The following is a 12,941-nucleotide window of genomic DNA, read 5'->3' as shown; positions in this document are numbered from 1 at the left end:
TTTTTGTTGCTGTGATCAAAACAACTGACAAGAACAATTTAGAGGAGGAAAAATTTATTTTGGGATCTTGGTTTCAAAGTTTCAGTCTCTGACTGTATTTCTTTGGGCCAAGGTGAGGGCATAGTGGAGGACAACATCCAGAAAGGAGAGGGAGAGAAAGAGAGGAAAGGGAAGGGAAGGTGACAAAATACAATCCCTGTGGTCATGACCCCAGTGACCTACCTCATCCATTTATGCTCCACCTGCTTATGGTTACTGCCAAGTAGTACATTCAAATTATGAATCTATCAAGTATATAATCCGCCAGTTAGATTACAGCTCTCATTATATAATCATTTCACCTCTGAACACTGCTACATTGGGTATCATGTTTTTAATATTTGAGTTTTTTGGGAAACACCTTATATCTAAACCACAGCACATGGGTGACCACCAAAGATTCTGAGCAGAGGTATGACATTGTCTGATTTAGGTTTGGGCTGGAGCATTCTGGCTGCTGTGTTGTGATTTTAGGTTTCGGCTAGAGCATTCTGGCTGTTGTGTTGTGATTTTGATGTAAAAGCAGAAGCAGCAAGATGATTTAGGAGAATTGTAATAATCTAAGAAAGAGATGGTGGTATCTGGGATCGAGGAGGCAATGGGAGGGTGATGAGAGTTGGTTGGTGGAACCAACATGGGTTGGATACACTAAGGGGTTGTATATGGAGCAGATGAGAAAGAAAGGAGTGAGAGATGAATATAACCAAAAGAATGGAATTGTGGTTAATTCAGATTTCAGAAAAAAGGGAAAGGTTAGAAGTCAGTTTTATTTATATATACATTTTTCCACATATTTTGTTGGTGCATTATAATTATACATAATGGTGGGATTTGTTGTTACATTTTTGTACATATAAAAATATAACAATATAACTTGGCCAATATCATTCCCCTTTTCCTTTCCTCCTCCCTTCCTCTGGTTTCTTTACTCTCCTGGTCTTCTGTCAGGTTTCATGAGATTCCTTCAATTCCAGCTTTCTTTGCTGTTTCCTCTTTATCGTCTACATGTGAGAGAAACATGAAACCCTTGATATTTCTTAGTGTGGCTTATTTTGTTTTATTTAATGGTCTCAAGTTCCAGCCATTTACCTGCAAATGACATAATTTTATTCTTCTTTATGGTTAAATAAAACTCCACATGTGTATCTATACTACATTTTCTTTATCTATTCATCTGCTGATGGACACCTAGGCTGATTCCATTGTTTGGCTATTGTGAAATGTGGTATAAACATGAATATGCATGTGTCACTATAGTATGATGGCTTTAATTCTTTGGGATAAATACCAAGTAGTGATGCACTGGGTCACGTGGCGGTTCCATTCCTAGTTAGAAGCTCAGTTTTGGACACATTTAATTTACAATGTTTGTTATGCATACTAGAAGATATATTAAATAGTCATCTGGAATCAGCAGTTTCAGAATCCGAACACACTAATTTTCTTGTCAGAGAGATGAGAAATAACTAGAAAAGGACACTGAGAACGAACCATTAATTATTTAGCAAGAAAACCTATTTGAGGCCAGTAGCATTTCAAAAGAGAATGAAATTATCAGAAGCTATTGATAGGCAAAGTAATAAAGGTTGAGAATCTCTAATCCAAAAATCCAAAATTTGAAACTTTTGGAGCACCAATGTGATATTACAAGTAGAAAATTCCACAACTGATCCATGAGACAGTTCACTCTCAAAACTCAGGCACATTAAGAGTATTGTGTAGAATTCCCAGTGGCTTGGAAAGCTGAGGCAGGAGGATTACATTCAAAGCCATTCTCAGCAACTTAGGGAGCCCCTCTCTCGAAATAAAAAGTAACAAGGGCTGGGGATGTGGTTCATTGGTTAAGCACCCTGGGTTCAGTATGAAATAATCATTTAGGAGGCAGAGTGAATGGGTTAGGGAAATGTAGGGTTGTTGGCAGATTGTTGCCCCATATGAAAAACCCTGCCATTTGAACATAGATCCTTTAATTTCTGTTTTTCCGTGGTTGGGTATTGAATTTTTGTCAACTTTTGCAATCTTGAGCAGTTATAGTATAAACGTTTTTATTTAGTCTTTATTGTTTTTAACACCAGTGCCTCTAAGCTATTTACTTAGGAGTATAAACCCTTGGTTAACTAAGCATGTTGAATGAGGACAGTGAGTACTCCCAGAACATTTATAGAAAATATTCTTTAGTGGTGTGCAGTACCAATAATTATTTTGTTAGAATAATTTCTAGTTGGTTGGGTTTTGTATGCTGTTTTAAATGAAATGTTTTTAGCTTCCTAAGTTTATAGTAACAAGTTACTACAAACTTTGTGGCTTAAAATGACAGAAATTTATCATCTAGTTCTAGAGGCCAAAAGTGTTACATCAAGTTATCAGCAGGGCCATGCTCCTTTAAAGGCTCTACAGGAAAGCTCTTTGCTTTTTCCCTGCATGTGGTGGATGCCAGAAAATCCTGAACTTTCTCTGATTGTAGCTGCCACATTCCAGTCTTAGCTTCTGTCTAAACATAGTTTTCTTATGAGGACACCAGTCACTGGATTTAGGACACATTAACCTAGTAGTAGATTAATGTGACCTCATTTTTATCTAACTAATACATGATCTCATTTTAACTTGATAATATCTGCAAAGATTCTCTTTCCAAGTGAGGCCACATACAGGTGTGAATTTTGAGGGAATACCATTTATTCTACCAGGACAGTATCTTTTTATTTCTTTTTTCTGCTTGTGACTTGATAGAAGTGCAGTTTCCCCTTAGGTTTTGATATTTTGTTCCTTGCCAGGTTTTCATATTTATTCCTGATCCAAGATCGTATCCAAGATTATGTCATATCTTTTTAGGTTCCTTTAATCTGGAACAATCTTAGTCATTTGTTTGAAGAATGCACCCAATTTGGGTTTGATGTTTCCTCCTGATTTCATCCAAATTTTGCATTTTTCATAGGAATACCAAAATGTTGTGTTCTCCTCTCATGACTTACAAAGTTAAATTTTTTTTTGAAAAAAAATCTTTTTTAATTAAGATAAAATTTGTATAATATAAAATTCTAAGTTTTAAAGAGTACATTTTAAAGAGCACAATTCAGTGATTTTTAGTATATTCATAGTGTACAACCATTGTCTAATTCCAGAATAAGTCCATCACCTCCAAAAGAAACTTTGTATCTCCCTAATCTCCCTCTCTCCATGTCCTGGCAACTATTACTGTACTTTCTGTATCTCTATGTACTTATCTGTTCTGGATATTTCATATATATGGAATTATACCAAATGTGGCCTTTTGTGTCTGGCTTCTTTCTCTTGATGTAATAATTTCAGATTTCATGTATGTTGTAGCATTTATCAGCTTTACTTCTGGTTTGTGGCATATGTTTTTATATGTCTTGTCTTAATTTTCATTTATATCAAAGTATTTTTTAATATTCTTGGTGTTTCTCCGCCCCCCCCTCATAGTGGGGATAGAACCCAGGGCCTTGCACATGCTATGCAAGCCTTATATCACTGAGATACATCCACAGTTACTCTGATATTTCATTTCTGTATATTGGTGAATTTCTCAAATAATTTTCAGCTTTTGAGTTCTAATTTTATTTAATTGTAGTTAGCATACTTTGTATGATTTTAGTCCTTTCAAATTTATTGAGGCTTGTTTTGACCTAGCATGTGGTCTATATTAGAGAATGTTCTTTTTGTACTTGAGAAGAATATGTATTTTCATGTTGGCCATGTAGTATTCCATATTTTTTTGTATATCTAGTTCATTTATGGTATCATTGAAGTCTTTTATATCCTTGTTTATTTTATAATGATTTCATTCATTTTATAAGTTAGATTTTAATGTCTGCTCCTATAGTTAATATATCTGTTCTCTCAAATCCTGTTGGTATTTGCTTCATATATTTTGGGGCTCTATTTGTTAGGACAAACTAAAAATGTTGGTATGTTTTCTTGAAGAAATTTAATTGTTATAAACATTTATTATAGTCTAGAAACATGTTTAATGTCTATTTTGTTTGATGTTATTATAGGGATTCTTGTTTGTTGTCAACGTATCTTTTGTATCTTTTTACTTTTATTATCTCTTTCAACTTAAATTTTGTTCAATGTAGAATGTATAGTTGAAACCTATTTTTTTGTTTTCTCCTAATCTTTTTTTATTTATGTATTTAATGCTATAAATTTAATGTTATATTTGACATAGTTGATTTATATCTGTCATTTTATTTATTTTTTGGTTTGAATCTCTGTACCTTCCTCTATCCTTATAAATCTTAGATTTGGTCTATGTTATTACATAATTCTTGGATGCTGTCTTCATGATTTCTTACCATCTTCACTGTGTGGTCAACTTTATTGTCTGAGGTTCTGTCTTCCAAGTGATTAGTCTGTTGGTGATGCTTTCTATTATGTGTTTTATTTGGTTTATTGTTTCCTTCATTTCAAATATTTCTGTTTTTTTTTCTTTTCAGAATCTCTGTCTCTTTCTTGAAGTAATCTTTTGCTACCTGTATTTGCACTTATCTCTTTGTTGTGTGGTAAATGGTTGCCTGTATTTTCTCTCTTATCTCTTTGTTGGAGTGATCAATTTTTTTCATGTATTTGCTCTCTTAAGTCATTCTTTAATTCGCAGATCATTTTAATTGTGTACATTCTGAACATCTTCTCTGACATTTTATCTATTCTGCTGTCAGTGGATTCTATCACTGTAGTATCTTGGTTTGTTTGGGGTACTTCCCTCCCTTATTTTTTCATGTTGTCTGTGTGCCTTCCTCTCTTGCAGTGTGGCCCTGAGGTATTGAAGTTTCTACCCTATAATCTTGTAATGTCCCTGCAGGTTACCAATAACTTTATTTAAAGGGGAAATCAATGTTTATACCCAATTCAATTTTATCAATATGTAGCCATAAATCAATTAACTTCTATTTAGAGATTTACAGTTTTATCACTATAAACAGAAATGATGAGTTTGATTATCTTTTACCACATAGCCAGTAGGTTTGCATAAGGGTTTACAGTTTCTAATGGTGGACAGAGAGAGAATGGGGAGAGGGGTAGGTTGTGATATTTATGAAGTAGGATGTGAGAATATAGAAGTATTAGATTATAGGATGAGTGAAAGGGAAATCAAAAGAAGTTGGCTATTAGCAAGAGAAAAGGAGAGAGGTGACCCCATGCAAGGCTTCCTGTTGCCTCTGCAACAGGTTGATGTCTGTTAGCATACCTAGCAGGGATACTTCTTGTGCACCTGGACCCACAGGGACCTTGGTGATGGTCTTCCAAGTCCTGGTTGTTGTCCTGAGATGGAAGCAGCCAAGTCCCTAGTTAGTGACTGCAGTAGCATCAAACCTATAGGTACCGTGATGTAAGGCTTCCAGGCCTCAGTTGATGTCCCAAGATGGAAGCTACCCCAAATAAACATGGCAGAGTTGGCAACAGAGGTAACCCAAGATGGCAGTGGAGGTATCCCAAGATGGAGGCAACCCCTTTTAGAGATGGGCTGGAAGGATGGTCTAGTGCAATGTCTTTGGGTGGCCTATTCCATGATGCCACAGTGTGGTGTGCGGTGCTGCAATGGGCAGCTGCCTCCTGATGAGTTTGGTTATCATTATGTCCCCTGGTGGAGATTACCACGAGGGAAGGGCTATGGTGGTGGTTACAATGTCTCAAGATGAAGACAGTTTGGGTGAAGCCGCCTATTGGTGGATAGGGAACTGTAGCACCATGTTCCTCTCTGAGCGGGTAGTGCGGGTGTTCCAGTTTGGCCTATTTTATTTATTTTTTACATGCCTCATGTTCTTTTGTTGCTCTATTTCTTTGCTGCTTTTTAGCATTAAGGAAATTATTTAGAAGTTAAACATTTTAATTTTTCAAAAGCTTCTTTTCTAGTATTGGTTGTAGGGCTTACCATATATATATCTTAATCCATCAGAATATACTTCAAGTTTATATTAAATTTATTCTAGTGAGAGATAGAGATACTACTTTTGTAGGAGTTTATTCTTTCTTCCATCTTCCTTGGTGGTATTGTTGTTATATATATAACATGAATACATGTTACAAACTCAAACTTATCTTTTAAAGAAGCTACAAATACAAAGAAAAACAAGTATATATTTAAAGGTTTTTTTTAATGTCAACTATAAACAGAAATGATGAGTTTGGTTATCTTTTACCATATAGCCAGTAGATTTGCATAAGGATTTACAGTTTCTAATGGTGGACAGAGAGAGAATAGGGAGAGGGGTAGATTGTGATGTGAGAATATAGAAGTATTAGATTATAGGACGAGTGAAAGGGAAATCATTGTTATTGAATAATTTTGTGTAGTAGTTTTTTTCTTTTTTCTCTTTTTTTTCTGTGTATATGTGTGTGCTGTGGATTGAACCTAGAACCTCGTGTATGCAAAGTATACTATCTTAAAGTATCCTCAGGTCTTGGTATTATTTCCTTACTTCAGAGGAGCTTTTATTCAGTTTATCTCTTTGTGAAATACATTTCTATATCTTTTAGCCCCCAACAATCCAATTACATATGTATTTTTCTAATATAAATTGCTTTTCAAATTTATTAGAAAAAGATAGTTGGAGAAATATGCATTTGTAATTTGGTTTATAGTTGCCTTAGCTAGCATTCTAGGTTTAAATAATTATAAGACTGAATAAACTTCATTTTGTATCTTGTAAGGTTGATCTACCAACAAATTTGTTAGTTTTTGTCCATATGGCAGTGTCTTTATTTTTTAGTCACATTTGAAAGACACTTTTGTGTATGTGAGATTCTTGGTTGACATTTTTTTTTTAAATTCAGTACTTTGAATATGTCATTCCATTGTTTTCAGGCCTTTATTGTTTCTGATTAGAAGTCAGCTGTTGCCAGGCATGGTGGAGCATGTCTGTAATCCCATTGGCTTAGGAGGCTGATGCAGGAAGATCGTGAGTTCAAACCCAGCCTCAGCAAAAGAGAGGAGCTAAGCACCTCAGTGAGACCTTGTCTCTAAATAATATAAAATAGGGCTGGGGATATGGTTCAGTGGTTGAGTGCCCCTGAGTTCAATCCCCAGTAACACCCACCGCCAGCAAAAAAAAAAATTAAAAAAAAAAGTCAGCTGTTTATCTCATTAGGGTTCCCTTGTGTGCATAGTCAGTTTTCTCTGCTGATTTCAGGAGTTTTCTCTTACAACATTTTACCATTATGTATTTGAGTATGGATTTTTATGTCTTTTTTTTTCTACTTGGAGTTTGCTTAGTTTCTTGAATGTGTGGATTAATGTTTTTCATGAAATTTTTAAGTTGTCAGACATTATTATTATTTTTTAAATTTTTTGGTTAACATGTATTGATTGTATATTAATGAAGTTCCATGTGATATTCCAGATTATGCATATAGCACAGTGCATACAGCATAGTTCAAATACAGCCTTTTCCCACATCCAAACTTCTAGTAATCATTGTTTTCTACTCAGCTCAACTTTTTTTTAACCTTTACACATGAGAGAGATACTGACACTTCTCTTTATGTGCCTGACTTATTTCACTTAACATAATAATCTCTACTTCCATTCATTTTGCTGTAAATTACAGGATTTTATTCTTCTTTATGGATGAATAATACTTAATTATGTGTATATACCAAGTTTCCTTTATCTGTTCATTCATTGATGGCTATGAGGGTGATTCCATATCTTAGCTATTGTAACTGGAGTTGCAATAAATATGGGCTTGCAGATATTGCTTAGGTATGTTGATTTCATGTCCTTTCTGTATATATGGAGATGTGAAATAGTTGGATCATATAGTAGATCTATTTTTAGTTTTTTTGAGCCTCCATACTGTTCTCCATAATGGTCATACTCACTTACATTCCCACTAACAGTGGTTGAGAATTTCTTTTTCTGCACATCCTTGTCAGCATTTGTTATGCTTTGTTTTGAAAACAACAACAATAACAACAACAAAACTTTTCAACTTTCTTCTCCCTCACCTCTGTATTGGTATTCCCATCAGAACAGTGTATTTAATGGTGTTCTACATTTTTTAGAGGTTCTGTTCATTTTCCTCTCTGTTCTTAATATTATACAATCAATTGATCTATCTTCAAATTTACTGATTCTTCTGCCTGCTGATGGGAGTGTCAATCACTCCTCTAATAAAATTTTCAATTTCAATTATTATATTTTGCAGTTCAAAAATTTCCATTTTTTCTTAATTTTGACGTAATATGATACTTTATAAGACATTGTCATATTTTTATTCTTTAAACACTGTTTTATTTACCTGTAAGAGCTTATTTCTCATAAGTACTTTGAAGTTTTCAAATGCAATTTGTCTTGCCTACTTTTCCTTTAGTATTATGGGTCACACTTTTCTGTTTCTTTGTATATTGTAATTTTTTCCTGAAAACCAGGTATTTTAGATATTTTATTGTAGTCACACTGGAACCTAATTCCTTTGCCTTTTCCAGGACCACTGCAATTTTATTTATTAAGTCATTTGGCTGGACTCTTGTAGTGAAATTTGTTTCCTCCTCCATGTGCATATTCCAATGTTGTTCCTCAGAGTGTATGGAGACACACTTTCACCCTCGGATGACAGTAATTTCAGCAAGGCTCTATTTTTTTTCTCTAAGCTCTCTAAAGCTCTGCTTTTGTTGTTATCACATCCAGCTCTTAGCCTCCACCAATTGCTGACTGATTGTTCTATTGTTTTTAGCAAGGCTGTGGGACTTAAAAAGCTTAATAGAATTCAATTAGAGAACTTTATAGGGTTGTGTTGGAGGTCTGTTCTGACCATAGGAGGGCTTTTATTAGCTGTCCCTTCCCCTGGTTCTCTCTGTTAAACTTCCGTCTGGTTTGCAGTTTAGTTCACTGTCTGTGAACCTAATACTAGTCTTAATTGCATATAAGCAAAATCTCCATTGGTTTTGAGTCTGCAATTAGTCTTTGAGTTTTTCCATCCTCTATTTTAAATGAAGTCAATTCCTTTAGGAGAGTTCCTTATCTTCTTAGTGTGCTTCTCTTCCTAAGCAAAACCTGTATGCTGAAACTCTGGGGTTGTAGGTAGGTGAACTTAGTGGCCTGGTTCCCATTGGATAGTATCACTCACTGCTTCCTGTGCAGGCAGTTACATGGGGATTGTGGCCTGTGGTATTCTAAGCTTGTCTTGTCTGGCTTTGAACCTCTGCCTTTTCAGTGAGGTAGGATTAAACATTATTGTTCTTGGCCTGCTGTGCCTAGTGGGTAGCTAAACCTATGAATCCAGCCTGGGTAGGGTAAGAGTATCCAGATTTTTCATGCTTTTTCCTGCAGTAGAGCTTCTGTAACCCAGAGCTGGAGGGCATGAAAAATGCTGGTAGCCTGATACACTCTGTAAGATATCATTGGCTTGGACTAGAAGCTAAGGAGTGAAGGAGCTTTTTGTTTTTCCTTTTTGGGGTAGAAATTCTGTCATTCTGAACTGTGTGTGGCCTAGGGCGAGGAGGAGGGCAAGTAATGGAATATGTAATGGATTTGACTCTTTTACTTAAAATTTTCTGAGATCTTACATTTATATATATACATGTAACTAGTGATATACACACACACGTAACTAGTGTTAGCTTTAGCTTCTATGAATATATAATATATATGTATAATATATATTAAAACTAACTGCTAACTATAGTTCTTTCCCCTGGGAAGGTGTTTGAGAAAAGCCTCCTATTGTCATTCTGAGAGTCACCCTTACATTTTTTTTAAAAAAAATTTTAAAATTGTTGATAGACCTTTATTTTATTTATTTCTTTATATGTGGTGCTGAGAATTTAACCCAGTGCCTCACACATGCTAGGCACCCTTACATTTTAAAGCATTAAAATAGCATTATAATCCACAATTTTAGAGATAATATTTATATAGTACTAACTATATATACTATACATATTTGTTTGTGCCAGGTGTTTATTCATGGTAGTTATAAAATATTAATTCTTATTATCATTTGCCTATATTATATATTCATTCAGAGAAATTATAATTGTGAGCATATCTTCATAGTACTTTCAATTACATTTTAATTAAAAAACTTGAATATTTACCATTTCTCAAAAATGCATAGTAATTTTAATTTTTAGGTACACACAAAAGTGTAGATGTGTCCCAAAATAATCTTGAGCAAAAGAACCTACACGCAAATGAGTATAATATATGTGTTCCATTTGTGTAACATACAAAAACAGCAAAGCAAATCTATGCTCTTAGAATTGGAATAGTAGTAATGTTTGGTTTTGTTTTTTTATCTATTGCTGATTACTTAGTTGTGTTCATCTTGTGAAAGTTCACTGAATCTTAGACTTATGATATCTGCACTTTTGTGCATGTTATATTTAAATAAAAAGTTTATTTAGGGGTCCATATGAGTTCTATAATTTCAACCAAATAGAATTTTTAGTAAGTTTACTATGGTTACCTTTTTACTTATTTTAGTATTTAAAGCAATGATGTTTTGCATGTAAGTGAAATAAATGAAACCCAGAGAATCAAGGGTCATACATTTTCTCTCATGTGGAAGCTAGAAAGAATAAATAAATAATAAAAGGGATATCATGAAATTAGAAAGGAGATCAGTAGTATAGAGAATGGGGGTCAGGGAGGGGGAGGAGGGAAGGGAAAGTGGGGGTACTGGGGAATGAAATTGACCAAATTATGTTATGTGCATGTATGTATCACAATGTGCATATCACAATGAATCCCACTATTATGTATAGTTATAATGCACCAATAAAAATTTTTAAAAATTATGATGTTTTGGGCCTCTAGTTAAAGAAGACTTGTTTCCTACCTTTATAAATGAAAAGATAATTCAAAAACGAATTGAGTTTTAACAATTCTGTTTGATACTTGTTTGAAAAGCATTTTATGATACTATAAATGGTTAAGAAAGCCTTGTTTTTTCCACAATTCCAGGAAAAATTCTGTATGCAAATTCAACCCTTTATATAATTTATATATATAATCAGGGAGGTCTCTTTATCTTTTGTAATACATTTTTAAATTTTATTCTGTAGGACTATTTTGAAAGAAAGTGGGTTTGCCAGATATCTTCATTCAGCTGTTCTTATCAATGGAGCTATGCTTATTTTTGGAGGAAATACCCATAATGACACTTCCTTGAGTAACGGTGCAAAATGTTTTTCTGCCGATTTCCTGGCATATGACATAGGTATGTATCTGTTAGGATTGTATAAAGTAGGAAATATCAGAAAATTTCCCCATAAATATTCTCAAATACATTTGACAGCATGTTTATATGTCATTTTAGAGGTAAATTCAGTGATAGATTATGAATGGCATTCTCTCTAATTGCAGCATAATAGTATTGGTGTAGAGCCAAGGGAACAGAGGTAGTGGAGTGAGTGAGTGGTGGATACAGAAAATAGTGAAATCCAGCTTTGAATGTCCTTTTTGAAGGCTTTTATATATATAATGTTTCCCTCCCTATGTGAATACTGTATCAGTCTATTGTGTTTATTATTATATTGATAATGGATAAGATATGGAATGCTGTCAAATTATGTAAATTTCAAATAGTAGGAATGCATACATTTTAGATTTAGTAGGAATGAGAAAAACTGAATTTATATTAAATATTCCAGATACTAAATATAGGAATCTGATAGAACTAGATAAAGGAGTATGGAGAAGATACAGCTAAAGAAGTAATATTATAAGACAAAATGAAAATGTATAACAAACCTCGGAATAGAAGAACTAAATAAGGTTTTCCCCCAGAGATTCAGAAATAAAGTACATTTATATTTTCCATTTAATTTAAATTTTGCTACTGTCCTGTTGATTTCTGAATATTTAAATGTATTCATTTATTGAAATACTAAATTTAGCTATCCAGGAGCTCATTGTAATGACATCATTTCTTCTCTGTGTATTATATTATTGCGAAAATGTAGCTGATATTTAAAATATATTTAGCATTACTTAAGAGAACCTTCCAGGATGGCATAATGTAGTATACCAAATTGAGAATATCAGGAAACATTTTGATAAATAAAAATAAAGGAGACCAAAAAAATAGCACATTGAATAAGTGCTAGAAATATACATTTGCTCTTAAGCATAGTCTGCTTTGATAAATTATTCCAAGTGGCAGCATATGAAGAAATTTGTGACTATTAATTAGGCACATTGATATTTGTTGTGTTGTAAATTTGTTTTGTAGGAAATTACCAGTAATAAAGTTAAGTATATAAAACTGTGAGCATTGGACTGTGATTAATCATTTGATCCTAAATAATTAAATCTTTTCCTTTGTTTTTTTTTGGAGTGGTACTGGGAATTGACCCCAGGACCTTATGCATGTTAGTCAAGTGTGCCACCACTGAGTTAAGTTCCCAGCTCTTTTTATATTATTTTGAGGTAGGAAGGATCTCACTAAACTGTCAGTGCTTGCCTCAAACTTGTTATCCTCCTATATCAGCTTCTGGGATAACTGGGATTATAGGTGCATACCAGCATGCTTGGATAACCTTTTGAAATAATAATTTGACATGGTGACTAATGATGAACATGAGACTGTCTCAGCATTTAGAAGCCTCATAAATTAGTATCTGGCATCCAGCAAAGCAGTTCAGATGAAACACTGAATCCAGGCTGGCAGTGACCTTGTTATGGTTTATTCTTGACATACTGAGGCTATCAGTATACTATTCTGGCAATGGTAATGAGATAGATTATTTTTCTGGAGGAAGATTAAAACTTTATTTATTTGTTCGTTCATTTTTTTTCTAGGGGAAAATATTGGGAAAAGTTTAGGATGTTGTTATTGTTAAAAATCCACCCAGTGGGATTTCAAACTTGTAAAAGATTTTTCAAGGAGCTTCCACACAGTGTCTCTACTTAATCTTATTTGATGATTCGTATA

General features: G+C 33.9%; 1 protein-coding gene across 12 annotated transcripts in view; it reads left to right on the top strand.

Moving 5' to 3' along the window:
* Atrnl1 (attractin like 1) overlaps nt 1-12,941 on the top strand; it is a 694,372-nt gene that overhangs the window by 101,649 nt on the left and 579,782 nt on the right. For 11 of the 12 annotated variants that reach the window (XR_013437181.1, XR_013437180.1, XM_078044839.1 and 8 more), the window contains exon 10: nt 11,071-11,225. The exons of the other annotated variant lie outside the window; for it this stretch is intronic. Coding sequence is in view for 9 of the 11 variants with exons in the window: in XM_078044839.1 (XP_077900965.1) it covers nt 11,071-11,225 (155 nt within the window). In the remaining 2 variants the exon portion in view is untranslated. The remainder of the gene's footprint in view (nt 1-11,070; nt 11,226-12,941) is intronic. 12 annotated transcript variants of the gene reach the window in all.

The sequence above is a fragment of the Ictidomys tridecemlineatus genome, chromosome 1 (genome assembly GCF_052094955.1).
Source record: "Ictidomys tridecemlineatus isolate mIctTri1 chromosome 1, mIctTri1.hap1, whole genome shotgun sequence".
Lineage (NCBI taxonomy): Eukaryota > Metazoa > Chordata > Mammalia > Rodentia > Sciuridae > Ictidomys > Ictidomys tridecemlineatus.
Note: the sequence above shows the minus strand (reverse complement) of the source record. Positions and strands in the feature narration are given on the sequence as shown.